This window comes from Panthera pardus, unplaced genomic scaffold (genome assembly GCF_024362965.1).
Source record: "Panthera pardus isolate Hobbes unplaced genomic scaffold, ASM2436296v1 HiC_scaffold_21, whole genome shotgun sequence".
NCBI classification, from domain to species: Eukaryota; Metazoa; Chordata; class Mammalia; order Carnivora; family Felidae; genus Panthera; species Panthera pardus.
Window position 1 is genome coordinate 4,700,608 of NW_026526777.1, and position 27,538 is coordinate 4,728,145.

The following is a 27,538-nucleotide window of genomic DNA, read 5'->3' on the forward strand; positions in this document are numbered from 1 at the left end:
GGAATGGCTCAGGGAGACCCCGGTGGTTGGGTCAGGAAGTATAGTCTCCCTCCCTCCCAGCACTGCCTGGTGAAACAGCTGACACCTCAGAAGGGTGACAGGGAGAATGGTGTCCGCCAGCCAGAGTTCTGCCCCAGCCCAAACCCTCATAAAGCACCCCCAATTCCCAGAGACTCCACACGGCAGTCTGGAGGTCTGAGAATGTACTCGTCCTGCATGGTAGGGTTAATGTCGCTTTCCTTGGGAATCTGTGCCCTGTAAGTACCTGGAACACCATTTCCAGACCTTTCCGTGGGGGTTGGGAACATACCGGCAAGGGCCATCCCATCCACGGCTCACAGGAGACAGATCCCCCCCAGGGCTGTCTGGAGGATAGGGTCAGGGCTTTGGACGAGGGCTCTGCATTCGTCACTCCACACCGAAGGGTTCAGATTCCGGGACGGGCGCACGTCAACCTCTATTCTCTGAGAGAGGAGGCGGCTTTGTGAGAAAACTGGGTACCCTAAGACAGGGTCCACTGGAGAAGATAGAAAGGAAAACGGGGGTGACCAAGGTTCTAGTCAGAATGTGCCAGCAGAAATTACGCTATGAGAAACCCTGACTCCTTTCAACAGGGGTTGGTAGAGAACCCAGGATCAATTAATTCCGGATTCCCGTATTTCTGAGGGCGCGGACTCCAAAACAACCATCGGAGTCTTGCCTTAGGGAACTAGCTGGGTGGGAAATTAGAGGCGGGTGGGGGCTCCGGCCCCAGGCCACCAAACTTCACGGTGGCGGTGGTGGCGGTGGGAGGTGAGGGGGGGGTGGGGTCTATCCATCCAACTGCGCGGTCCTCCCGATGTGAGTCTCCAAGCGTGGCCGATGCGTCCTGAGCCACCTCAGCCTTAATCTTCCCTCTCCTTCCCCCATCCTGGTGTCGGGGAGTTGCGTGTCTTGGGGAGGGGTGGGCTGGGCCGAAGGGGCCGATGGAAGGAAAGCTCGGACTCCAGTTGGCCTCGCCCACCCACGGGCCGCCAGGTTAAAGCGGAGGGAGTGGAGAATGGGTGCTTCCGGGGGCTCTCCAGCTAGCCTGGGCGACGGCCGTCCCCCGGGGCTGCCGAAAGAGGAGAGACCAGAGAGACGGGGTGGGCGGGGCCGCGGGCCATCAGACGTTGCTGATACGCACACTGAGGGCGCCACCCTCCTTCTCCGCTTGCTCCCTCAAGGACTCCTCCAGCTTGAGCTTCTCGGGGTCCCCGTAGCGCACGGCGCTGTCGCGGAGGCCGCTGGGAGGGGCCACCTTCACGACCTGGTCAAAAAGGCTGAAGTCGGCTATGTATTTGCCGCTGGCTGACAGCGAGATGGCGGGCGTGAACTCGTAGCCCCAGAGGATCTCCTCGGGCAGGTAGGAGGTGCGCACCTGGCAGGTGGCGCTGGTGGATTCCACCGTCCCGCTTAGGATCAGCACCAGCTCGAAGTCCCCCTCCCCGCTGCGGAGGGGGAGGTCTTTCAAGGGGCTGGTCTCATCCACCACGTGGTAGAAGGTGAGGGGCAGAATGAGGAAGGGGCTGTCCGAGGCCGTGTCCACCTGGAAAGTGACGTTGACCTGGTTGAGCCGGATGTTCTCGCCCTCTCTGGTCTGGTGGGTCTGGAGCAGTTTGCCTGTCACCTGGCAGCCGATGAGGAGGCTCTTCCGCATGTTGGCGACGCGGATCATGAGGCAGGGCTTCCCGTCGTGGGCGGCCACGACCGCGTGCTGGCTGAAACGGATGGTCTCGGCCCGCTTCTTGGGCCGCGCGATCTTGGCCAGGAAGGTGCCCGTGATGAAGATTTCCAGGATGGTGGTGAGCACCAGCTGGGCGATCAGCAGCACGATGGCCAGCGGGCACTCCTCGCTGATGTAGCGGAAGCCGTAGCCGATGGTGGTCTGGGACTCGAGGGAGAAGAGGAAGGCCCCGGTGAGCGTGTGCACCTGCACCACGCAGGGGGTGTGGTTGGCCGGGGGGCCCAGCTCCAGCAGGTCTCCGTGGGCCACGGCCACCAGGTACCACACGACGCCGAAGAGGAACCAGGTGCCCGCGAAGGTCGCGGAGAAGAGCAGAAGCTTGTAGCGCCACTGCATGTCGATGAAGGTCGTCCACAGGTCCTTGAGGTACAGGAAGCGCTTGTCGGCGATGTGCTCCATCCTGACGTTGCTGCGGCCGTCTTTTGTCAGGACCCTCCGCCGTCGGACCCCTGGGCCCACGAGGGGCCGGCTCTCCGTCTGAGTGGTCTGACTGTAGTACACCTTGGCCACCGACGTCATCTGGAGGGAGCGAGACGGCACAGCGGGGGTTATTGCAGGAGGCCAGCCAACTCCTGGCCACCGCCCACGGCGAAGGAAGAAGTGACGTGCGTTTCGGGGTCACCGATCTTACCGTTAGCGCGTATTTACTGAGCACTCGCTATTCGCCGGGCGCCGTGCAGGCCGCTGGTAGGCCAACAATGCAAATGACCTCACCCTTGCTCTCCAAGAACTCCCAGCCTGGTGAGCCAGACACATTCAGGGAGCAGATAATCGCAGGGAAGTCTGATCTTTGTGATTCTCTGTGACAAGCACAGGTCCTGGAAGGTGGGGCCAGAGGAAAGCGTTCTACTGGTCTCTCTTCCCCGCAAAACCAGTTCTGTCAAGATCTCTCATTCTGAAATAGGATCCCTCCCCACCCTCATAAATGGCAGGGCAAGAAAGACTATCCTGTTGAAATCCTTCCAGGCCACCCCCGCCCCTGAAAACACACAAACCCTTCATTTCCCTGCCTTTCCCCTAGCCCCAGGGCAGTACTCACTGGTGACAACCAGGGGACTCATCTGGCTCAGAAAACAGCGGAAACTGCCCAACCTGCTACCCTTTGAGATGTTTTCTAAGGACCTGGACCATTTCACTGCATATTATTATTACTACTTTATCATCGCCATCACCGTCATCTATTTGCATCATCCGGGGGAATTCGTTCGGTCTGGGTCAGGTGGTGCTGGGAATAGCACGGGCAGGACCTGAGCTGAAAGAGCTGAGCGATGGGAAAGGAGGAGGGAACCACCACGCCGAGGCCTCCTGGCGGTGCAGAGGGAAATGCCAGGTCAGGGGCGGCAGAGTGGCCTTGACTGGGTGAGGTAGGAGAGTTGGTGTGGATTAGCGGTCACGTCCGCACAAGCTCAAATTCAGGATCGTTGTTTGTCCTGATGGAAGAAAGTGGGACAAGGCTCTGAAATAGGAGCCAGCTCGCTTCACGCAAGGTGCTGGTAGCTCTGCCCAAGGAGTAGCTTGTACTTTTCCAGCAGAGATAGGATTCCAATCACTGAACCCTTGGACTCTGGATCTGATGACCAGACCTTCTGGGAAGAAGGAGGGTGATCTCCAGGGATTTGGGTCCTTCTTGGAGAACAGAGAACCTCATCTCCTTCTCCATTCCAAAATATCTGGGCCATCGCATTATCATTCTTCACGCTGCTCCCTTACCCCATCTTCCCCACGGCCCGACATCTGGAAAACTAAATTATTTGGGCCCGTTTAAACCCCCCACCCAAGTAGACCCTGAATTGGCGGTCACCAATGGATGAGAATCCCGGAATGTTCAGAGGCAGCCAGGAGCCTGCTTACCAGTGCTCGTCCACTTGGGACTTTTGTCCACTTCCCAATACCCTTATCTACTTTGGAGCAAAAGGGAAGCTTTATAATTCTGAGGTTTGGAGAATTACGATTCGAGCCCAGGTATAGCCCCCTTCAGTACTCAATAGCAGCAGTAAAGACAAAACACAGCCCCCACATCTCTACCATTTTAAAGCTCGCCCATTAGCGTGCCTTCTCGTTTGATCCTCAAACTGGAAAAGATGTGGAACCTTCCTGAGAGACTCTGAGAAACTATCAGCGGATGGAGGAAGCCCTGGAAAGCTGTGGATGAGTGAACATAACTTTTTTATTTTAGTTTCTTTTTTTTTATTTTTTTAATGTTTTTATTTATTTTTGAGAGAGAGAGAGAGAGACAGAGCATGAATGAGGGAGGGGCAGAGAGAGAGGGGGAGGGAGACACAGAATCGGAAGCAGGCTCCAGACTCTGGGCTGTCCGCACAGAGCGCGATGCGGGACTTGAACTCTTGAACCGTGAGATCGTGACCTGAGCCCAAGTCGGACGCTTAACCGACTGAGCCACCCAGGTGCCCCTAGGGCGGCGCAGAGAGGGAGAGAGAATCCCAAGCAGGCTCCTCACCGTCAGCAGAGAGCCCGATGCGGGGCTCGAACTCACAAACCGCGAGTTCGTGACCTGAGCCGAGACCAAGAGTCAGACGCTTAGCCGACTGAGCCACCCAGGCGCCCCTGTTTGCAACATTAATTTTATTCAGAACTATAGAACACACGGCCGCCAGTTACGAGGGTGACACAAAGCTGGGACAGATGGCAAATGCAAGGTCTGGGGCAGAATTAGGACCCAAAAGGAGCCAGAGGAATGGGCTAAGTCTAACAAAAAGGATAAATGTTGGGGTGCGTATTTGGGCCCAAAGATTATCTGAGCAATTCCGGATCGCAAATACTTGGTTTGAAGGGCGATCACACGAACAGGGGTTTGGACCTGCTCTTGGAGCTCCAAGAGGAACCGCCAGCACCGATGAATCCACACCACAGAGGAAAAGACTCCAGATCCAGACGACAAGGCACAATGTAACAATCAGGACAGCCAAACGTGAAAGAGCTTCTCGGGAGGCAGACAGCGCTCCGTGCCTGGGGGTGTCCAAGGGCAGGATGGACTTGCACTTCGCAGAGAGTCCACAGAGGAGGTGCAGGCTCTCACCTACCCTCACGGGGGACAGGATGCCTGCCCCTTCCGCGCCATCGCTACCCCAGACATCCTAGGGTGACATTCGGGGACCCATCCTCAAAGTCCTAGCTTTGTGCTGAGGAAAGATTCCGCCTGACTTCAGGCACGGAAGCTCTTGGGGCCCAAGGGAAGCCTCGCTTATCCTCCCCAAACAATTGCCTGTGATGATGTTATCCCATCGCAGTCCGTAAAATATGTAATTTGGCCCTCACACTATGAAGTAAGTACAGAAGTCATTAGAAACAGGCTCAGGAGATTTGCCCCAAGTAGATTAATGGTAGAGTTGGAACCAGAACCCAGGGCTTTGGGATCCGGTCCAGAACGCTTTTTTTTTTTTCTTTTTATTTATTTAGTTATGTTGTTGTTGTTGTTGTTTTTAAGTAGATTCCACACCCAACGTGGGGCTCGAACTCCCAACCCCGAGATCAAGAGTCACGCGCCCCACCGACCGAGCCAGCCAGGCGCCCCCAGGACTTTTGCAACAACCGCTTCCGTGTACCCGGGTCCATTCTCACGGGTGCCGTGGTCTGGGGAAAGCGCCTCTGCGGGGCCCTGTGCGGGGAACACGGAGCCCGGCGTCGGGGCTGGGCGTTCACGGCACCGGACGGAGATTTTGGCCACTGGCTGGAACTCTGTTGTGACAGCCGCCTCCAGCTGCGTGCCTGCGGTGCCAGCCTTTCTCTCCGCCTCGTCCGGCTGTCCCCCAGCTGCCACGCCACCTCCCACGGCCAGGCAGCTTTGTTCTCCGAGGGGGCGAGAGGCAGAAGCGGACAAACAATCCGCCACGCCCCCACCCCCAAGCTGGCCGGGCTCCTGGGAAGGGAGCAGCCCCAGCCCTGCCGGGCACACACACAGTCCTGCCTCCAGGGGGTGCTGTGTCCCCAGCCCGGTCCCCGCCAGATCCCAGGGACACAGTCTGACGGTGAAACCAGCCCCCAAGTGGTGAACAGAGGGAAGGGGACACCATCAACTTCTCCCGTCTCTAAGGAATGTACTAATGATTCTTTCTAAGACCAGGGCCATCAGACCCACGGGGGTGCCCGGCCCGCTTCCCCCCAGGTCCAGACTCACGCTGCAGGTAACCTGGATTCGCCTGCGAGCTCGGGAGTCAGTTATTCTCCAGAATCGGTGGGTTTGTCAGAGCCCCTCTGGAGCACAGCTCTGCTCTGGAGCGAGGACACCCAGCTGTCGTGACCGTCGTGACTAAAATCAATCCTACCGCTTTGGGGATCAAATGCAACCTCTGAGCCTAGCATTCAAGGCCCTGCATGGTTTAGTCTCTGCCTACTTGGCGGCATGATTCCTGCCGCTTGTCTACCCGCACCCCGGGCTCCAGCTCCGCGGAGGGCCTCACCGCTTCACCCTTTCTGCCTTTGGACCTGCCGTGGCGTCGCTGGCTCCGTGCCTGCCTGAGGACCTCCTGCCGATCTCTCTCGACTCGAGGGTGACTTGCCCTGTTTTTGAAGCCTTCCCTGACCATCCAAGAAATAATCGGTGCTCCCCATCCCCCAGGCCTCACCCCAGCGTGGGTCCGTGAAGCCTGGGCCTTGTACACGTTCCTACGTTAGACCATCTGAGCGCTCTGCCGTGGTTTGTCAGCTGTGAGGTCTTCATTTAAGGCCGTGGACCGTGACTCTCGCCTGTTTCCCCAGCACCGGGTACAGTTTATTACCAAAGACTGAGGAAGGGGACGAAAGCTGATCCGGACCCAGAGAGGCCCGAGTGAGGGCTGCAGCCTTGGTTTAGCTCCCGGGAGACTGGCCGCCGAGCCTCCGGAGACCTCGAGGTGGAGCCGCGACACGGGGGGAGGGACCCAGGCTTACCCTGGCTCCACTAATGCTGCAGGGGGTTACAGATACGAGCTTCAAAGGCAGGAGAAAGCAAGTCCCAAGGCACCCATCCATCTCCCCTCTGGGTCAGCGGGAGGATGGAGAGAGAGCCTGAGCTTGGCCGTGGCCGTGGACACGGGAGTGGGCCACGCCAGATGGAGAGACAGCCTGAGCTTGGCCGTGGCCGTGGACACGGGAGTGGGCCACGCCAGATGCAGAGAGAGCCTGAGCTTGGCCGTGGCCGTGGACACGGGAGTGGGCCACGCCAGATGGAGAGAGAGCCTGAGCTTGGCCGTGGCCGTGGACACGGGAGTGGGCCACGCCAGATGGAGAGAGAGACTGAGCCTGGCCGTGGCGGTGGGCAGGGGAGTGAGCTACGCCAAGTTATGTGCCTGGAAAAGATGCGTCAACCCCCACCCGGGGCCGTGGCAGAAGGCACAGGGGAGAGCCGTGCACCTTCTAAAACCGGTCAGGCTGGAGAGGCAGGGAAAGGACCCTGGGCAAAGGCTCCATCTGTTTTCTGTGACGACTTGCCTGAAAGGAGCTTTGGGCCCTAACACCACCTGTGTTCATTCCCCGATGTGAACGAATCCTGGGTTCCCGAACAGCTGAGGACGCCATCATCCTGAGTTACCACACTCAGACTCTCGCCACGCCAACATGCGTCACAAACTGCCAATTTCCACTCGTGTCCCTTCCTCTCATCTCCCGGCCTGACGTCGGGTCCTCTCTGCCTTTCGGCCTCCCACTCACCTGTCCGCTCTTTCTCTCCCCGAGTCCTTCCCACACTGCGACGCCCGCTCTCTCTCCCCGAAACACACCTCCGATCACGAACCCGAGAGCGTTTACCCAGGTTCAGTACCTACGGGGGGTTAAGATCAGACTCCTTGTCTCGTGGCGGAGGAACCTGAGGCTGGGGGAGGTGACTGACTTGGACTGTGCGGCTGGTCTCAGGCTCGGGTCCCCTGTCTCCCGAGCCCACCGGCTTTTCATTATAGTGTCACCGTCTCAGTGCCGTCCCCAGCTCAGGAAATGTCCGTGTCTCTGCGTTATCGATCTAGGAGAGACCAGACTCAGCCGGGCACAGGTGGCCTTCCCTGATCTGTTTGCAAACCTCCTTTCCAGCCTCATCTCCCACCTCTTTTCTCCTATGGCTTTGGGCAAACCAGCTGGTCCCTGCCCTACGCACCCATGCGTTCGTGCTCTTCTCCCTCCCTCGCCTCCCCTCTGTCCTTGTCCCTACGTACCGAAATATCCTTCAGAGCCCAGGATAAATGAAGCCCCTGATCCCCACAGCTTCAATTAATACCTCCCTCCTCTGACCTTCCATATACACGCACATATATATCACCATCTGTACGTTTTATGGGACATCGATCTGGCATAGCGCCCATCTTCTGCTACAAATAAGCTTACTGAAGTAAGGATCCAGGCATACTACGTTTTCACTACCCCGACGTACGATTAGGACACATAGTAGGTGCTCCAGGAGTATTTCTGGAGTGAGTGAATGAGCAGAAGGGAGAGAACGGACCGCCCCTTCCCGCACGGTGGGAGCTCTCGTCCCGCACGGACGGACAGAACTTCGCTTGGGCCCAGAGCCTCTCCTCCGAGGCTCTCCATCCTCCCTCCCTCTTTGCTCTTGACTTTTCATATGTTTTCTCTTTCTCCTGAACACACGGAAACCCCAATAACTGGTCGCCAACACTAACAGATGTGCAAGCAAGGAAAAGATGTCCTCGTGTGTAATGACGCGGCCGCCGCGGGAAGTACCTGGCAGTTCCCCGCATTTACACGACAGACGCTTTCTTTAGCATCTCCTGGGTGCCAGGTTCTAAGGACGACAGACCCCGGAGCCACAGAGATGAATTCGACGTAGGTTCTGGCCTTGAGGACCTGCCAAGCCCAAAGGGAGGCAGCCATAAAGCAGGCAGGAGGTGGTAAGGGCCACAGACGAGGTATCCGTGAGGCACTGGGGGGATGTGCAAAGGGAAAGGCGACATTTGGCTCAAGGGAGCACTCCATAAGAATGTTATTATCCCCTTTTAGGCCAGGAAACCAACTCAGTGACTACCAGCCAGGAGCTGGGTTTTCCCTCCACACCTGGCTGTCTCACTCAAGAAAGGCTTTTTACAGAGAAAGGTGGCATTGGGACCGGCGGGTCTGAAGGTTAGCCAGGATTTAGACACTTGGAGGCTGGGGGCTAGGGGGTCAGAGAGAAGGTGCTTCCAGGGAAGGGGAGGAGAGAGAGGGGAAGGAAAGGGGAGGGCAGGGGAGGGGAGGGGAGCGGAGGGCAGGGGACGAAGCTGACATTCGGGGAGGCCAGGAGACGCAACTTACAAGCAACAGAGCCAAGCTTTTGGCTGGATTCCAAAGTCCTTCCTCCTATAGCTTCAGGCTAATACTAGCGAATTTGCCTCCACTGGGCAAGTTCCACACTCAGCCACCAGAGGAGGTGACGCTTCGACCTGCTGACAGGTTAGCAGGACAGCAGTGTCCCCAGCAGTGACACCCAGAGTGCATCTCATGATTGGCGGCGATGCTCTTTTATTGTGATCTCTGCGTCCCATGATCTGTTGTCTTAGGCTGGCGTGGCAGGTCCCTACTGTCCCCATTTCCTCCTCGGACTCTGCTCCCAACTGCTTTCCCCCCTCTTCCGCCGTCCTTGCTGCCCACTCGGCCCCTGGTACGTGATGCCGGCTGATACTAACGTGCGTTTCCCCTTCCGTCCTTGTCACCTTCCTGTCGGTCTGCTCCCCCCGCGCACATCTGTCTGGATCGTCCCTCAGCCTCCCGTGTCTCACCCTGGAGATGTGCTTTGTGAAGGTGGCGAGGTGCAGGCAGAGCTCAGACCTGTGAATTCCCCATCACACTCTGCCCTCCGTCTACATCCTGAGGCCCAGGGGTCAGGAGAGGCATTGTAAGCCCCCTACCCTCCTGTTCTCCCCGCTTCCTCCCTCCAGGAAAGAGCCTCTTGATCTAGGGGCTGGAAATGGGATCAGAAAGGGGGGCAGTTTCCTCAGGGACCCGCTCTTGCTGTGAATCGTCCAGTCGCTTTAGGCTCAAAGGTGTCCCTGAAGCCACCACTAGGGGGCGTGGGCATCATGAGCGTCTGGCTGGAAACCCGCCTTTGGGGTACCCACCGTTCCGTGCCAGCACCTGCCCGCCTCACTCAAGTGCTGTGTGTTGGGCAAGCCCTGTACACAAACTGAGGGGTTTGGGGCACCATCGGCCTCAGAACCCGAGGCCAGGCTCACCCGGGACAGCGAGCGAGGCGTGTGTCTGAGCACAACATCCTGGAGGTGTAAGGAGGCAAAAAGCAAGGGTGTTTTAAGACCCTGCCAGGAGCTAAGAGGCAATGTCACCGCGTGCAGAGTGGGCTGGACGGGGAAGCAAGAAACTTAGGGGCCAGCCTCATCTCTGCCACTGACAGCGGTGACCTTGGGCAGTGTCCGAGCCCATCAAACCATTGTTTCCTTAATCGGGGACTAAGGGCGTTTGTTGCATTGGCCCCCCACTTCTCAGACTAGTGGGCCAGGAGGTCCTCGAGGCCACAGGATTAAATGCATTTTTCCTGTGGTTTCAATTTTGCTCAAAGACTTTGAGGGGAAATCTTGTTTTCATCCTAAACCAACAACAGACAGAGAGTGGAATGAAAATTTTACCTAATTTAAGAGACAAAACAGATTTCAAGGACATCCGACGTGTGACAGGTGAGGGCTCATGTCTGTATCTTCTCAGGGAACATTCCCTCCCTTCTGCCTTTCAGGACCAGTCGGTGGGTCCGTCTCCGGGGCGCTGTGTCTGAGGATTATCAAGGTCCCTCCTGGTTTTAAGACCCCGCGTCTGGCCCGAGCCCTCCCCCCACGTCGGGAGAGAGAGAGAGGAAACAGCCACTCAGCCTCCTGTCCCCAAATATATTATCTCTTCTTTGGACACTGACTCCAAGTTGAATAGCGACCCTGGAGGCTTCCAAGGAGATGGCTGGGCAGCTTTGGGGCCTGAAAAGAAGCAGTTCTGGGCTTCCGAGTGCTCTTAACGCAGAGAGGGGGAGAGGGGAAGAGGGACGGGTACGAGAGAGAGGCCAGTAAGAAAAGCGCCGGGTTACATAAGCCCTCGAGGCTGCAAGAAAAATGGAGTTGGTTTGGGGTTCTTTTCAGACGGGATGGCTTTATTCATTAATCTCCCTCCTGTCCTGCCCCAAAGAAAATAAACAAATAGAAAGGGAGCCAGATGCTCCCTGGAGGTGGAGGTGGGGACAGGAGGGCAGCGAGCGTGTCCGGGGGCCTCCCTTTCCAGCTGAGTCTCTATTGCCTCTGCCCGCCACCCTCGGCCTCCGTCCCCTTCCCTCCCATCCTCTGGCCTCGGCCTGACACCAAGGCCCTGGCCCAGGGAAGAATAGGCTTTTCTTCCCTTGTGTCAACGTTTGGAAAGTTCTCCTAGTCTGATCAAAAGAGAGGCTAAAAGCCGTCAAAGCATTTCCTGGGAGCCTGTGACCCCTGTCTGGCCCTGCTGACCCCTCTGTGTGTTTTCCAGTCAAGAGAGGGAGGGACACAGATGGGGCCATGTCAGATGTTCTCCTCCGTCCAGGCACCACCCCTGCCTGTCAGCGTGGGCTGATCGGGGAGCACTGCCCCTTCCTCTGCCCCCATCCCTCCTGGCAGTGTCTCTTGCCCCCTGCAAGCAGGGAACCATGTTCCTGCAGAGAACTGCCCAGAGGGTGGCATCTCGGGGACCCCCTCTTTCCCCAGCTAGATGGAGGATGACTTCCGGTCACGTGCGGCAAACGGGCACCGCCTCCTTGACGCCCCTGCCTCCCCACCCTTCACCCCGACCCCGAGCACACCTCCCGCCCTGACTCATCACGCAGGCCAGTGTCCGCTCCTACCCAGCGTCTGGGGCCGCGAGGCCGCACATCCCGGTCTTGTGCGGGGAACTTGGCTCCGGGCAGGGTTCAGCTGAGGACGAAGGGGTGCCACTGCCCCCTCAGTCCCAGCCCCGGCAATCCCAAGAGCCTCCCGGCCTGGCCCCGCTTGGGTCCTCACCTCAGAGGAACAACTGCCCCCAGATGTCAACCCACCCCTCCTCACCTCGACGGGGGAGACCTCGGAGGGTCTGGGCGGGTTGGGTAGAAGCAGGGCGAGGACCGAGAGGTCTGCGGGGCTCCTGAGAGTCTCCACGGGGGAATCTATACCCAGCTGATGCCCCAAGATGCTGGCTGAGGGCATCATCCTCGCGGAGAGGTTGGTTATGAGTGGGAGAGTTCGCCCCCGGCTGCGCCGAGGGGCCGTCCAGAGCGCAGACAGGTGCGGGGGTAGTGGAGGAGACCAGGCTGTCACCAGACGTGCCCCTCAGCCCCGCGCGGGAGATTACCTCCCCGCCACCAGGGGGCAGGGCTCCTCCACTCTAGATGCTCCCTGCCTGCTCCCCCCCCCCACCCCCACCCCATCCAACCTCTCCGGCCCCCTCCCCGGCCCTCTCCTTTCACCGTTAGGTTGAACCATAAGAAATTGCCAATCAAAACAAAAAACCAGGTCCCATGTCAGCAATATCAAATGGTTCGATCTGTTAATACTTAATAGCAACAAAGGTAAAAGCATCAGCCACCACAGAGCACGTTAGAGGCAAGTGCCCTCGGTGGCAAGCTGGCGGTGGTTAGTGCTCTGGAGCTCTCTCCAAGGTCACAGCTGACCTTCCCATCGCCACAGCCAAGGGCGTTTCCGGGGCCTCGACGCCAGCAGTCTGCAGCACCTGGACCCGGGGCCGGTGGTCCCTTCTTGGCACTCTGTCCTCTGGCCCTTCTTGCCCCTTGCCTCCCTGCCCCCGCCCCCTGGTTTGGGAGACGTCGGTCCCCTTTTAAATGGCCATGCTCCTTCCAGGCTTCGAGATTTGGGTCAAATGGGTTAAAGTCTCTGCGTTTCCCTTCCCTTCACCTGCACGGAGGCTGGCGCAGGGCCTGCCCGTGGAGGTGGGGGCTTCCAGGAGAGCTCGGTGCAGGGTCCCCGGGCTGCGGGTCACAGAGCCCTCTCTCCCTCCCCACCTCCAGGCTCTCTGCCACCCGTGCCTGGCTGTTTCCTCTGCACCCAGCCCTTTTGCCATGACCTCTCCTCTGACCCTGACTGTGGGCCCCACCCTTGGTGTTCAACTCCCGCCACTCTGTGGCCCTTCCTCAGCTGCCCAGCCCTCCCTCCTCACCCCTTCTCACCTCTGCCCTCTATCTGGAGCATTCCAGCATCAGTGTGCTCGACGCCTGTCCTCTCTCCTCCAGGGGGTGGAGGGAGTCCCCTCGGGCTGTCCCCTCTTCACAGAACTGCCATCCATTCAGAACCTTAGAGTCACCCTGGGCTCCCCTCCAGCCCCACATCCGGGTGGGCGTCTCTCCGTCTCCCCTGAGACGGCCTTAGTTCAGCCTTGGATTCTCCCTCACCTCCGCCGGGCGCTGCAGTGATCTGGCCTCCCTGCCTCCGGCCTCACCTTCCTCCCCTGCTCCCCTCAGCTGCCCCAGGCCCTTCAACAACACGGATGCCTCCCATCCCGTCGTTCTGCCTGAAATCTGATGGGCTCCACGGCTTCGGCAGCTTCCTGACATACCCTCCCCACCCCCCATCCCATTCTACTCTGATGGCCACAGCCTCTTCTTCCAGCACTTGTCCCTAAGCACCCCCTCTTCTGGCCGTAGAGCGACCGTTCACTCTTGACCATGGCCTTCAGTCGGCCTGCTTGTGCCCGCGAGGGGCTCCTGCGCTTCCCCAGCCTCGGAGCCCTCAGCAGACGCCCGCTGTCTCCCTGTCACATCTTCCGTGGAGCACGTCCGGCTCCTTCTCCAGAGACCGCCAGCCCCCGGAAGGTGGCAACCAGCCGTAGTTATCTCATAAGCTGCCCGTCTCTGCGTTTAACCCAACTGTTTAACATAGAGGAAGGACTTAGACTGGAAACCCCCAGTCTGACCCCAGGGGAAGGGGATGTCAACCACACAGCCTGGGGGCCATCGCACACCCCCCCACACCCCTCCCACCCCTAGCAGATATCACCCGTTCAGACCTTTGCTCGCTGAGCCTCGGAATCTTCCTCAACATGGTGGCCCAGAGAACCATTTCAGTCAAGCGGAGTTAGCCTTGCAAGCAAAGCCTATTAGTTTTCCTGGCCTGTCTGGGTCACAGCCAAAGCCCCTACCTATTCTTTCCCACTATTTGCCATCCTGGTCTGGGTCCTTTTCTAGCTATGGGAACTCCAGTCAATCTCTTAATCTCTGCGGGGCTCAGTTTCCTCACCTAAGGAGGCAATAAAACCTTCCATTGTATGGTCAGGATCACATGAGATGAAGTACGTGAAATCTGTAAGGCCCTTATGCAAATATGAAGATATTATTATTATTATCCTACTTTGCAGATGAAGGAAAGTGTCCACAGAATTAGAGGAAGCGGGGCTCAGAGAGACAAAGTGTCTCGCTGACATTTGTTCAATGGCTCAGCCCGAACGTCTGTCTCCGAGCCCCGTGGCCCTTCACCCGCCCCGCCTCTCCATATGCCAGGGGGTTTGATGATGCTCTTTTTTCAGGGGAACAGTGACTCGTGGGGTAGGATTGGCCGTGGCCCCAGAATCGGAAGAGGCTTCCAATGCGCTATTCTCCATCCCACCTCCTGATCATTCCCAAGATGAGGCTCCCTGCAAAACCCTTTCAACCTGCCAAGAGGTAGGGAACGTGTGGGATGCAGAAGGGCCACATTCCTCAGTGACTCCCTTCGACCCTGTGCCCTCCTGCTTGGCCCCCGCCTTGGTGGCTCCAGGCAGCTGGCAAGCTTCTCAAAGCCCGGGATGGCCAGGCCCCAGGAGATAAGGGCTTTGGTGGGAAGGCCGGCGAGCCACCGAGAGCTGTCACCAGATCTGCCAGCAGGGTCTGAGAAACTAGACAGGAGCCAAGCTGATGGGACCTTAGGGTCCCAGGGACCAGTGGGGCTCCCTGCCTGAGTTAGGACGGGGGCCTGAAAGCGTCCACGCACTTTCTTGTCTGTGGCCTTAGAAGTTGCTGGGCCCGGGGTGCTAGAAGGTCCGAGAGCGTAGGGGACAGGGAGCCAGAAGAGATGCTCCCCGGTGTGGAAGCCCATCAGAAGCAGCTCCTATGGGGTCATTGTACCTGCCCCCCTCCTTCCAGGAAGGAAGCAGCCCATCTTCCCCAACAGGGGACTGTTTTCGGAACTGATTCCTGAACTGCATTTTGCTCATCTTTCTGTGCTCTGCGGTGCCCAGAATGGAGCTGGGCTATTTCTTACAAGAGCCCATCGGATTGCGCCTCCACGTGACTCTTTCTTCCCTCCGGCCCCTTTCCCGCGTGTGACATCCTTCAGCCCTGGGAGGTCCTGCCTCCCAACTTCCCTTAGGAACAGGTGGGGACACTGACCCGGTCTCCCCATCAGCCTCTAAGCCTTTATTCGGGGTGAAGAGCTGGGTTTCCCATAGCTTCCCTCAGCCCACCTCCGTCACACCCTCCGGACTCTCTCTAGTGGGGGTCCAGATGGGGAAACTGAGGCCAACAGCAGGTGCACAGTGCTCGGCAGGACAGCTTCCACGCCAGACGTCCAGAGTCTCCTGTGGGAGGTAGACCCTCTGCACGGTCTAGGGTCGGACCACTCTGGACTTGAGCTTCTCCCTGGACCGACCACGTGCTCCTGGTGAGCCCAGTGCGAGTACCGAGTGCCAGAGGGCTCAGCGTTGGAAGAATGGGAGGAGAAGCCCGAGAAAGAGGATGGTGAGGAGGGGGAGGGGGAGCAGAAGACCCACCTCGAAAGCCCCAGAATTACAGTTGGGACGGAGTCGGGGATAACCGGTCTCCGCTGGCCTCCCCAGCATCAGCGTCCTCTGTCTTCTCTCCGCCCTCGCGGTGTCCCCTGTGCAGTCACGCCAAGCCTCTCCCAGGCCTTGGACAGGCCATGGCTTCCTCTTACCAACAGCTCTCGGCAAACCCTGGGGCCTCGTCTGGGAAACCCTCTGCCCCCTCCCGCTGGGCCTGGTCAATCCCTACCCTCCTCCCAGGCCTCAGCTGAGAGGCCAAGGTCTCCGGGAAGCCTCTGCAGACGCCCACGCCCCCCGCGTGGGTTGCCGGGAACGTCACTGCCCGCCCGTCAATGGTGTGCAAACCAGACCCACGAGGTTACCGACTGGCCCAGGTGACCACAGGCCAAAGTGTGTTTGCAGCCGAGTCCACGCTTCCCACCTTGCCACCTTAGGGTCACGGAATGCGCATGCTGGGAGGCCCCCGGGTCATCCAGGCGGATTCCCCGGGTTTCCTGAAGAGGAAACAAGGCCTAGGAAAAACAAGCGACTTCCCTACGACCTCATAGCTGGCCAGCAGCGCACGTGATTTCTGATCAGAACCACAGCAAGAACCGCTGACTTCTTCCTCGTCCCAACCTCTCTTCCCATGAGACTCTTCACTGACCTGGGGTCTCGAAGGGCCAGATGCCAACCTGGGAACATGACCCACCGAGCTCGTCCCCTGTCCACCCACAGCCACGGCCCAGGGCGCACCCCCCTCCCATCCTCAGGCCTCCAGAATCCCCTCGGCCTTGCGGCCGCCAGCCCACATCTAGGCCAACAAGGAGAGACCTAAAAGGAACAGAGAAAATGCGGGCCTGCAGGGAGGGGACGGATTCAGGGGTGCTCTCTGCTGGGGGCAAAGAAATGGTCAAGGGACTTCTTTGAGAGACCTGGGAATCCCACGGTGCACCGGGGCCCTGCGTGTCATGGGAACTACCTCCCAGGCCAACCAGCCTCTGTCCAATGGAGACCAAAGGTGGTCCCCTCTGTCATCGGGGACAGTGAGCTGACCACTTCTTCCCGTCCTTCCCCTTTGCCTCATAATACCTTGTACCCGGGAAATGCTTCCTGTTCCGTCTAGATGCACTGACTGCCATCTAAGCAATTTTTTTTTAATTTTATTTATTTATTTTGAGAGAGAGTGCGAGTGGGGGAGGGACAGAGAGAAACGGAGAAAGAATTCCCAGCAGGCTCCACACCATCAGCACCAAGCCCGACGCGGGGCTCGAACTCAAACCGTGAGATCATGACCTGAGCCGAAATCAAGAGTCAGATGCTTAACCGACGGAGCCAGCCTGGCGCCCCGAAGCAATTTAATCTTACCCTCACCCCTGGTGGAGATGGGGACCCGAGGCACCCCGTTCTTATGATGCATATTCAGGGACTGAGCCACCTTCCCAGCCAGGGGTCCATTCCCTTTCGACCCTGGGGCTCCTGGTTCTATGTGCAGAGGCACCCCTGACCCTCACACAGGGGGCCTAAGGGGTCCCCGCCGTCACCCAAGAGGGAGTCTGTCTACCCACCCCCCCTCATTCTACTTATTTCTTACCCACCTTCCCCACTCGAAGACGAGAATGAGGCAGGAGCGGCATGAAGGCACTAACGAGACACTTGTAGATTCTAGATGAGTCTAGAACTAGGTTCAGAGGTGGCTGCCCTCCATTCTCCTTCTCACAGGGACTGACGGCCTGAGTGCAGCCGGGGCGCCGATGGCACCCTCCTTCTCCACCAGGGGACGCGTGAAGGGAAGTCTGGAGGCAGAAGAACCACACCAGGGAGTAAGGGCTGGGGGGGGCGGGGGGGGCGCGGTGCTCCTACATCAAGAAGACGGATGGATGAGGCAGCTTAAGCAGAACCCGGCAGCCAGAGGGGGGGCATTGGGGGGGGGGAGTTAAACAGCCAAAGGGTCCTGTCAGTTCTGACATAAGGGAAACATCATGGAGATCAACGTCCAACGACCCTCGCAGGCGAGGGACCCAACATCAGGAGCCGTCCATCTAAGGAAGTTGCTGCAGGTGTTGTGACCCCATCTGCCGCCCCAGGTCTTGGGGTCCTACTGGGCCCTCTGTCTCTTCCCTTTTTAGACTGCTTGGTCCCAGCTTCTGAAGGATGCCCCAGACCAGAATAGCAGGGGAGGGAGGCATAGACACCCTGGACGGATCCTTGTACATACGGAGGGTGTTAGCACGAAAGGTCAGAGCCAGGCATCTGAAGGACTTCTAAACGCAGATCCCAAACCCTAAAGCCCAGCTAAGGAACCCACGGGGTTTCTCCCTCCAGCCATCCAGAATCAATGGCAGGAGTGGGGCCGACGTGAGGGCAGGAAGTGAACAGAGGTAGGGTCACCCTGCCCTGGGACAGTGGAAGGGCCAAGGTGACTTTCTGAGGTCCTTTCTAGACCCAGAATCCTCTTTAAGGTCCCTGTACCTGCTGTTCTCCCCACCCCCCACCCCAGCACTCCCCCAACCCCATCCCAGGGAAGGTGGGGACTTGACAGTGACCAGTCCCAGCCTAGCCACCTGGACACGTGGCATCACCTCCCAGAGCCCTAGTGGGAGACGGGCAATGAGCACTGCCCCGTCGACCTCTCGGGCCACGAGGGGCTGTGACACGGGGCGCATTGGGCAAAAGCAAGGGACAGTCACACTGGACCTGCGCCGGGCGGGCTGGGTTTGCTCGTGGCGCACAGCTCCCCTCTGTGCGCTCGGCTGGGCGGTGGGGCGGGGTTCCCGGCCACCGAAACCCCCAAGGTGGGGCGAGGTGGGAGCTGCACTCAGTTCAGCAGAGGAGGCCGTGTCCGTGGTTAACGTATAAGCGGTCAGGTCTGCGGCAGCGGGACATTACCCGCCCCAGGGCTACATTCTTGAGGTCACAACAAGTGCAAACTTGTTATAACCTGTGTTGGAGCAGCAGGGGGCAGAGAGGGCGAGGGGGGGTGGCGCTGAGCCGCCAGCGGCTGGCAGAGGGGTGCAAAGGGGATGAGGGGTGGGGCGCGGCTGTGCAGGTGCATACGCACGTGGGTGGCGGGAGGACCGAGGTCTGCGCACATCCGCTCCAGCGTGCGTGCGGGATCCGTGTCTGGGGCTGCATAGATGAGTGTGTGCCTGTGTGTCTCTGCATATATGAGCCCAGCGGAGGAGGAGCGGAGGCGGGCAGCCGCGGGCCCGGCCCGGGCATGTGGAACGGAGGAGTGGGCGCTGGGGACACCCCTTCCCCTTCGCTGGCCTCCCAGAGCCTGCATCCCAGCTCCATCCACAGACTGCACCCTCCCCCCCCCAACCCCCTCCCCGTGAGCTGGGGGCCTCTCCCCACCAGTGCCCAGCTCCCCAGCCTGCCCCGGGGGGGGGGGGGGGGGGGGTGGGGGGGGGGAGGGTCGCCTCCTGCCCATCCCCCCTGGCCCTGGGCCCACTCCCCCGCGCTCTCTTGGCCCTCCGGACACTGGGGCGGGTGGGGGTGGTGGGGGGGGGAGGCTCTGAAAGCAGGTGACTGTTTGGGGGAACTCAGGGACAGAGCCCCCATTGTGCCCGCCCCGGAGCCGCCTCAATGGAGCTCTCTGGCACAAAGGGGCTTTGACAATGGGCAGGCCATTAGTATGCAGGGCCAGCCCCTCAGCCCTCTCCCTGTCCCACAGCCCAGAGGAGGGAGCTGGGGGGCTGCTGGCCCTGCCTGTGGAGGCAGGGGGTGGGGCAGGGCCAAGACTGGAGAGATCTTAGTCCCTGGGGGCTCCCCTAGGGAGACAACAGAGGGAGCCTCGCCTAGGGCCCCCAAACCAGCCACTGGCCACAAAGGCCTTTGCAAGTGGAAAAAGCCACGGGACCGGTCACGATGGGGGAGGGGAGCACTCTGGGGGCCAGGCCGGGCCGGGAAAGAAGCAGGTGGGCAGTCTGAGCCCACCCACTTTTTGCCTCAGTTTCCCCCATCTATTACCATCTCTTGCCCTCTATTCCAGGGAGTGGTGTGGGCAGGAGACACGAGCAAGTTCTCAAACTTAAGCCTGAGGGTCTCCGAGTTGTCAGGCTGGGGGGCTGCGGGTCGGATCGGGACCGCCACCGGATGCAAAATCGGTGTGTGCCGGGGGTGGGGGTGAGGCAGCCGGGGTGTCTGGGCTTGTGAGGAAGGCGGCAACTGCAGCCCCAGCTCCGGCTCCGGGGAGCGTGGCCGAAGGGCCAGAGGGCCAGGGCCAGCGGTGCTGCAGGGTGTGTGCGGCTGCCTCGGGCCTCCCCCACGCTGTGGGCAAGAGGTCCTCCTGCCGAGGGGGGCCCCGCACCCTCCTCCACCCACCCCCGCCACGGGCACCCTCCGTGGCCTGGGCGCCAGCTGCGGCCCCACTCCCCACCCCTGCCCTGGGAGGGAGCGGCCAGTGCGGGGGGTGGGGCTGAGAGCAGGCCCAGACCTGGGAAGGGGGCAGCGAGCAGGGAAGGGGCTGGGGGCCACGAGCAGAGAAGGGGCACCACTTGAGTCGCAATGTTTGTCCAATCAAGACTTCCTCTGCCCTGGGCCAGAAACCCCCAGGAGAGAGGGCTGAGGTCACTTTAGAGGACTGCCCCCGGCAAGACAGAGAAAGCTTCTGGGCCTGGGCACTTCTCTTTTCACTTGTGCTGAGGGCAGGAGGCCCTGCCTGTTATCTGCCCTCGGGGCTTCCTGCTACACAACCTTGGGCCCTGAACGGCTCACCTGCTGCTACTGGGGGAAAGGGAAGGTCTGCTCCCTCCTCCCAGTCAGGACTTCGGTTCTGCTGCAAGCCCTCCCTGCCCCCAAAGGGTCCCCAGTGGGGGAGGAGGGGAAGGCTGGGAGTTAGAACTCCTAGATTCAGGGCCAGCAACCCTGTGAACCCTCCCAGTCGCTCTCCGTCCCTGGGCTGGGAAGCCCCCTCAGCCACAGGGGAAGGATCACCTGTGCCCCTCCCTCCCTGCCTTCCGGGCCCTGGCAATTCTTCAGAGGCAAGGCTCCTGAGTCGAAAGAACTCACACTAACTCACACTCCGTAGCACTGCGCCAAGCCCTCTTCTAGAATTCTGTCATGTAATTTTCAACAACTCGAAAAAATAGGCACTTTCTTCAAGCCCCATTTTACAGATGAGAAAACTGAAGCACAGAGATGTTGATGATCTGCCCAAGGTCACACAGCTAGGGAGGGGTAGAACGGAGCCCCACCTGTTTAACCACGGCCCCCAGACCGCCTGCCCAGTGAGAACACTCAGAGGGGTATGGGCAGCTGAGATCAGCCAGGATACTCGGCTTGGCGGGGGAGGAGGCACGGGGGTTGAAATGGTTTTCTGAGAGTCCTCTGGACTAGTGATTCTCAAAGCGTGGTCCAGGGACCCTGGGGGTTCCTGACACCCTTTCAGAGGCTCTGTGAGGTCCAAACTGTCTTCCCAACAATGCTGCTACATTATTTGCTTTCTTCACCTTCATTCTCTCATGAGTGTTCAGTGGAGTTTTCCAGAAGCTATGTGACACATGATATGGCAAGAGATTGAGTGCAGAAGCAGATATGAGAAATTGTCTGTCTTCTGTTAAGCCACACGTTACAAAGACTCGTGAAAGGGTGGGACATCACCACTCTTCTTGCTGAACATTTTGTTGCTTTGTTTTTAAAATATAGCGATTTTGGGGGTGCCTAGTGGCTCAGTCGGTTGGGCATCCGACTTCAGCTCAGGTCACGATCTCACGGTTCGTGAGTTCGAGCCCCGCGTCGGGCTCTGTGCTGACAGCTCAGAGCCTGGAGCCTGTCTCAGATTCTGTGTCTCCCTCTCTCTCTGCCCTTCCCCTGTTCACACTCTGTCTCTCTCTCTCTCTCTCTCAAAAATGAATAAACATTTAAAAAAATAATAAGAAAAATAAAATATAGCCACTTTTCATTAAAAAGATATCATACACGTTGACATGCAATGGGTTTGTGGTTGTTTTTAAATGAATTAATAAACAGTTTAAGTCTCCTCCGTTTTCATTTCTAACATATCAATAAATATAACCCACATACACAAAAGGTCTTTGGAGTCTTGAATCATGCTTAAGAGTGTAAAGTCCTGAGATCAAAAGGCTTGCGAACACCGCCCTAGACTCAAACATACTCGCTCTCTCCTCCTGCCAGTTGCCCATGTCTTGTCCCCGGGAAGGTCGGTGGGGAGGTTTAGACGTGGGGAGAAGGCCTGTGCCCAGGTCTCCTGTTTGGGACTAGGGGCGAGGGAACAGCTAGGGGACAGTCCCAGGGAGAACGTAAGGGTAAGTGGTCAGGCCTGTGCCCCACCTGGGATGTGTCCCCACAGATCTCCCAGCTCTCGAGCCCAGGGGGAGGCTCAGAACTGGGATGCCCCAGACTGGGCTCTGACCTTTGCCTCTTCCGCCCCGGACGCCTGCCCACAAGCCCAGCATGAGGCGGGAGCGGACCTCCCTGGCCAGGAGAGAAAGGCTCAGCGGATCCCCACAGGAGTTTTTGGGTTTGGGCCAACATGCTTAAAGAGCTGGAAACTGGGGGTCTTGGGGTCTGCTGCTCGCAATCTTAGGGTGATGCCAACTCCACAGGATGGGGCTGTTGGGGGGAGAGGGGCTTCTCTTGAAGTTCCCCAGGGAGTTCAATCATAGGGTCTAACATATACACACCCCGCTCCCAGACATTCGTAAGCCTCCAAAGTCGGGATTCTCCCCCGCAGAATTAGCCACCAGAAAAGTTTCCTACCTAGAGTCAAGCTGGTCAGAGGGCACTCTGTTCCTAGGAGCTGAGGGGTCCCCGGAAGGGAAGAGAGGCCTTTGCTTCGGGGGATCCAAACTCTGCAGGGTCATGGCCCCATCCCAGAGGAGCCCCCGCGCAAGGAAGGAGACAGGATGTCCCCTCCAGCACTACCATTCGATTGCGTTGGACATCCGGGCAAAGTCACAGACACAAGGGACAAAGGACAAGCAGACTGCTGAGGAGAAAGGGGTACAAGACGGCAGAGCCCATGGGGAGACGCGGGTGGTGCTGGGCAAGAGGGATCAGCCTTGGAATGGGAATGGCCCCGTGAGTGCCCAGAGGGAGAGAAGAGAAGGCGTTCAGGGATGGCTGGTGGACACGTCCCCCACCCCTCTCAAGAGGGCAGTCCCAAGAGATGGGGTGCTGGAGTGGAGCGAGGAAAGCTTCCATAAAGTACCTTGAAGACCGTGATGGGGAGTTTTCATCTGAAAACCAACAGGGATGTCTGGGTAGGAAAGGGACAAGACAAAACGGGTGCTTCGTGGGGACAGTCCCAGGGAGAATTGGGCGGTGAAGAAGAGGGAGGGAACGAAGGAGAGAGGGTGGCTGGAGTCAGGGAGGCCTTTAGGGAGGCTGCTGCGGACACTCGGGCTGGTTGGGGGACAGAGGAAAGGGCGGGCATGTAAACCGGGCGGCAGAGGGACAGGCAGGCTCGCGGGGGGACAGCTGAGGTGGGGGGCCGCTGGCTGGAAGGGAGAAGTTGCTCTGGATGGGCAAACAGACTGTTTTAGGAAAGCTCAACGTCTCAGTTCACACTTCGTGGACCCCAGTGGAAGACGGGACGCGGCTGCCTGGAAACAGGGAAGGAAGCTACGGGAGAGGAGACCGGGCCCACGTGGGGCCATCTGTGGGAATGAAGACGGGAGTCCCGCCTGCATCTGTAGGTGAGGATTCTCTGCCTTCCCGAACTCCGGAAGGGTGGAGCGACAGAGCCCGGACTTGGCCTCGGGAGTACCAGGGACGGGCTGTGGTAAGGCCCCGGGGGGCCGGGAGAGGCAGAGTCGGGCCAGAGAGAGGGAGCACCACCGCAGGAAACACACGTGTTAGGTGCTGAGCATCACTGCAAGCCCTCTACCAGCAGCGACTCTTTCAATCCCCAACTGTTACTGGCGCCATCATAAGGCTGAGGGGACACAACGTCGTAGCTGCCGAGCGGTGGAACCGGGATTTGAACCCAGGGAGTCTGACCCGAGCAGTGGAACCGGGATTTGAACCCAGGGAGTCTGACTCCAAGGCCAGGCTCTTAACCTCTCCACCCACGGCCTCCCAGGTGGGGCCCGAGCGGGAAGAACCCCTGGGACCACGTGGCGGAGTGGCCAGGCCACCCTGGAGAGGCCTCCCGACGGCTGCCTGCGTCCTCCCTGTGCTTCCCAGCTCCCCTCAGAAGCCTTAAATTGGATGGGCCTGGGGGCTTAGGGGTGGGGTTTTTTTTTGTTCCAGAAGGTGGTCTCCCGTTCCTTCCCAAACTCCATCTCAGATTTCTTTCCTTTTTTATGGGATGCGCTTCCTGAAGTCGAACCTAAGTCCTTCCAGCCGCGGCCCCAACCCTTTCCAGGGCCTTCTGCCCCCTGGAAAAAAGAACGCCATGGCCGTGTACTCGGAAGTCACGTCCTAAGAGGCCGGAAGTGCTCAGGCCCACCTCTCAGCCCTGCTTCCCCGGGGCCACTCGGGCCAGCTCCTACTTCTCTCCACATTCCAGAGCCAGCCCCTCCCTCTCCCCACCGCCTCAAATCCAGCGCGGGGCTGGCGGACACCCACGGGAGAGGTTTTCCCACAATCCCCTTCTCTTTGCCCTTTCAAGGTTCTGGCGGGGGAGGGGATGGAGAGGGCCCCCCCGCCACCCCGAGGCACCGTGCCCATGCAGAACGACAGCATCATGTACGAGAAACTGGAATGAGGGAAGAGAGGCGCTGAACTCAGCCCGTGGGGGAGCCGCGGTGACGGGGGAAACTCCCACAGCTCGGTTTCCAGGAGCTGCCCTGCCAACCACCCTTCCCCGGGCGCTAAAACCCAGGCAGTCCAGACCTGCCCACCGTCTATCTTTCCGTAGTTCCATCCCAACGGCCTCCCTGCCCCTTTCGGGGCCTCCCCACTGTCCTGGACCGCTTGGCCTCAGCCTGGACAGTGGCACTGACCAGTCAGGCAAGAGGAGAATCTAGGCCGGGAAGGGGAGGGGGAGTGGAAGGGTTTTTTTTTTCCTTCCGTCCTACATAACCCTTGGCAGGAAAGTTGGGGGCTCCATGGCCCCACGTCTCTTTCTCTCCCCCACCGATGCCGGGGGGACTCGGCCCGTCTTCCAGCTCGCGTGCAGAGGCCGAGCATCTCGCCAGGAGGCCCAACAGGCCTTTTCTCCTCGGAGGAAGTGGGTCTCTCGGTATGACCCGCCCCCCAGGACCCTAAACCTCTCATCCCGTGGATCCCAGGATGATCCGGAGGGCTCTGAGCCCACCCAGATCCAAATGTCAAGCCTCTCTGGTCCCTTAGGGAGGACAAGGGAAGAGAGGTCCCTGGGTCTTCTGCCGGGCCCTCCCCTCCAAGCCAAACGACCTGGAGCTACAAATGAGCTCGTGTATGGAGGTGCAGGTAGGGACACGGGAAGAGGTGGGGGGGGTGCCGGTGGCCAGAAAGCTAACCCTCCCATACGAACGCAAGCGTCCCTAGCCTGCATGTGAGGCAGATGTTGGGAACACAGATTTTTTTCCCCCCTCAGCGTAGGGGGCTGCAGTGGAATTCTGCATTGGAACCACAGAAGGAATGGACCCATAACCCTGCTCACCAACCCCCCCCACCCCTCCATTCCGTGGAGTCATTGCCATATGATACCGACTAAGACAAGTTGGCTGCTCGGGCTCCGGCTGGGGGGTGGGGGGTGGGGGACGGCTCAGAAAACAGCAGCTCCTTTCAGGACCCAGGCTGGCAAGGGCTCCGGGAGGCCGGACTGGCCCAGATCGCCCCCCAACACCCCCTCTCTCCCTCCCTCGCCACCACCGCCAAAGGACAGAGGGGCGGGGAAAGGGGGTTGGCCCTGCCCGGGCCATGCCCATCGCCTCCGCAGACCAGCCCTGGCCCCTCTCCCTGGCGTGACACCGTCCCTCCCCCTCCCTCATTTCCTGCTCCCTGAAGAAGTAGCTAGAAGCCAGAACACCTGCCTCCTTCGACACTGGGTCCCCCGCAACCAGGCCACACCCTGAGGGATTCGCAGGCCCTACCCTCAGCACAGGACGGTGCCCACCATTGTGCCAGGAACACGTTCGGAAACTCGCAGAGATTAGGGAGAGGGTCCAGAGATGGAACCAAATAGAACGCAGCGGGGGCTGCTGGCCCCTCCTCAGGCCGATGGCTTGGTGCCCTCCAGGCCCTGCCGAGCACCCCTGCACCCAGACCCTCCTCGTGCCAGGGCCCCAAATCTCTCATCTTCTCCCCGCCTCCCCCCCCCCGGAACTCCCAAAAGCAGTCCTGGTGGGGGAACACATCAGACACCACAGCCGAGGCAGACGGGCCCCAAACCTTTAGCCAGAATTGGTGCTGATAAGCAACAAATTCACGTCCTGAGCCCTGGCCTCCTTTGGGCCCTCCACCCCCGCCTCACTCTGGGTGCTTCATTAGCAGGAGTGACATCTCAAGTAACCAGAGGCCCCCCTCCCACTTTGTCCCAGATCTGTCCTTCTACCCATCCCAGGGGCGCAGCTCTCCTCCCCCAAATCGGGAAGCTTTGACCCTTATCTCTTTCCTCACACCGCTGCCCTTGGTCACTTCCTGGTGGGGACAAGGGCTGGGATGGGGAAGGGGCATCTCTGCCTGGAGTGTGAATGTCTCAGAACACAACCTGCCCTTCTTCCTCCCGCAGGAGCGGCCCTGCTTGCTTCCCAGGGACCCTAGTGTGACCTACCTGGGGAAGGGGGCAAGGGATGGGGGGGGGGGGCTTGACATGCAGGGCAAGTGGGAGTGGAAGGAAGAGGCCAAGTGGGCAGGGGTCCCAGGCACACCAGGCTCCCGCGGCTCGCTAATCCCAGCGGTTTGTGTCTCTGCTCCCATGTGTGGACTCGTGATCAATGGGTATCACTACATGAGTGTCACAGTGTGGGGAGGGGGAAGGGGCTGGCATGGGAGTGGGGGTAGCCTGACCATCTTGGGAAGAGAGGGCGCTGTCCGGAGTGCCGGAGTGGGCGATGCGTGGTTACCTGTTTGTGGTGGTCACTGTCTCCCTTGAGAGGGCTGTGATGCCCTGCCCGGTCCGCCTGGTGGGAAGGGGCATCCGGAAAGCCCCTTCTTTAGCCCGATGAGCTGGAGGTGACCAGCATGGGTAAGGTTTCTTTCTTGGGGAGCCCTTCCCAGGAGGGTCTGTTTGGGGTCGCCCAAGGTGGGAAGCTGGGGAACAGGACAGTACCGCTGAGACCAGACAGGGTGGGGACCGAAGGGCTGGGGTTCCCCCTATCTTTGGGGAGCGAGGTGGGCAGGGCTCCATCAGGGCCAGGGTCTTACCTTGGGTCCGGGGTGGAGTGGCCCCTCGGATGGGCAGCGGGACGGACGGACGGACGGACGGGGCGGGCAGGAATGAGGAACCGAGCCGAGCGACGGGCAGAGCCGGGACTCTTAAACCCGGAGCTGGGATCAGATAAGGGCTGGTCCGGGGGCCGGGGCCGGGGTCGGGCCGGCCGGGGGCAGAGCTGGGCCGGGCCGGGCCGCCCCCTCCCTCCGCAGCGCCGGAGCCAAACTTTGTGTGAATGGAGGGGCCCGGAGGGGGCCGGCGGGCGGGGGCGGGGGGCTGCGGGCGGGCCAATGGGGACGTGGAGCGCCAGGCCCGCGCCGCCGGGATTGGAGAGGCCGGGGCGGGGGGCGGGGCGCAGGGGGCAAGGAAGCGGAGACCCAGACAGATGGAGGCGCAGGGCCGAGCGCAGCGCCCGAGGAGCGGGACCCAGACAGACTCCGGGAGGAAAAGGGACGCGAGACGATGGGCGAAGCGATAGGGGCTGCGCTGGCACGATGACAGGGGAGAGGCGGCGGCGGCCGTGTCAGCGACGGGGAGCGGGCGCGGGGGGCGGGCCGGGCCGAGTTAATGAGCTGGAAATGAACTCGGGACGGCCCGGTGGCCCTGCGCGCAGCGCCAAGGGGCTGGCTGGGGCTGGGCTCCGGCGCGCTATCCCTCTGCCGGTCACCGGGCCCTAAGCACTGCGTGAGGTCCCGGGGGCCGAGTGCGCGGACCAGCCTCCCCGCCAGCAGCCCGCCGGGTCCCGGAGCCGCGACGCGGCGGGGCGCGCGGCGCAGGTGCGAGGCGCTGGAGACCGCAGAGGGGGCCAGGTCCCTCTACTCAGGGGGTCCTGGCAGATGTGGGGC

At 60.0% G+C, this 27,538-nt stretch overlaps 1 protein-coding gene across 6 annotated transcripts; it reads right to left on the reverse strand.

Annotated features, from left to right (window-relative positions):
- Positions 1–1,091: 1,091 nt before the first annotated feature.
- KCNJ10 (potassium inwardly rectifying channel subfamily J member 10) lies at positions 1,092–26,934 on the reverse strand. 6 transcript variants are annotated; one of them, XM_019433278.2, is made up of 3 exons: positions 26,687–26,934; positions 17,026–17,223; positions 1,092–2,284 (listed from the first exon to the last, which is right to left on the reverse strand). In XM_019433278.2, the coding sequence occupies exons 2-3, from the start codon at positions 17,062–17,064 to the stop codon at positions 1,145–1,147; spliced, it is 1,179 nt and encodes a 392-aa protein (XP_019288823.1). In that variant the 5' UTR covers positions 17,065–17,223; positions 26,687–26,934; the 3' UTR covers positions 1,092–1,144. The 6 variants fall into 6 exon arrangements, with proteins under 6 accessions (XP_019288823.1, XP_019288821.2, XP_019288824.1 ...); XM_019433276.2 differs by lacking the exon at positions 26,687–26,934 and adding an exon at positions 18,489–18,725; XM_019433279.2 differs by lacking the exon at positions 17,026–17,223.
- Positions 26,935–27,538: the final 604 nt, after the last annotated feature.

What these genes read in the sequence shown, in the direction of transcription:
- KCNJ10 (XM_019433276.2), bottom strand. Translation starts at nt 18,713, where the DNA reads ATGCAGGCTCTGGGAGGCCAGCGAAGGGGAAGGGGTGTCCCCAGCGCC. An exon ending in TCGGTCCTCCCGCCACCCAC is followed by an intron (nt 17,224 to 18,488) that starts GTGCGTATGCAC and finishes TTCTGCCTCCAG; the next exon opens with ACTTCCCTTCACGCGTCCCC. An exon ending in CTCGTCTTCGAGTGGGGAAG is followed by an intron (nt 2,285 to 17,025) that starts GTGGGTAAGAAA and finishes CGCTCCCTCCAG; the next exon opens with ATGACGTCGGTGGCCAAGGT.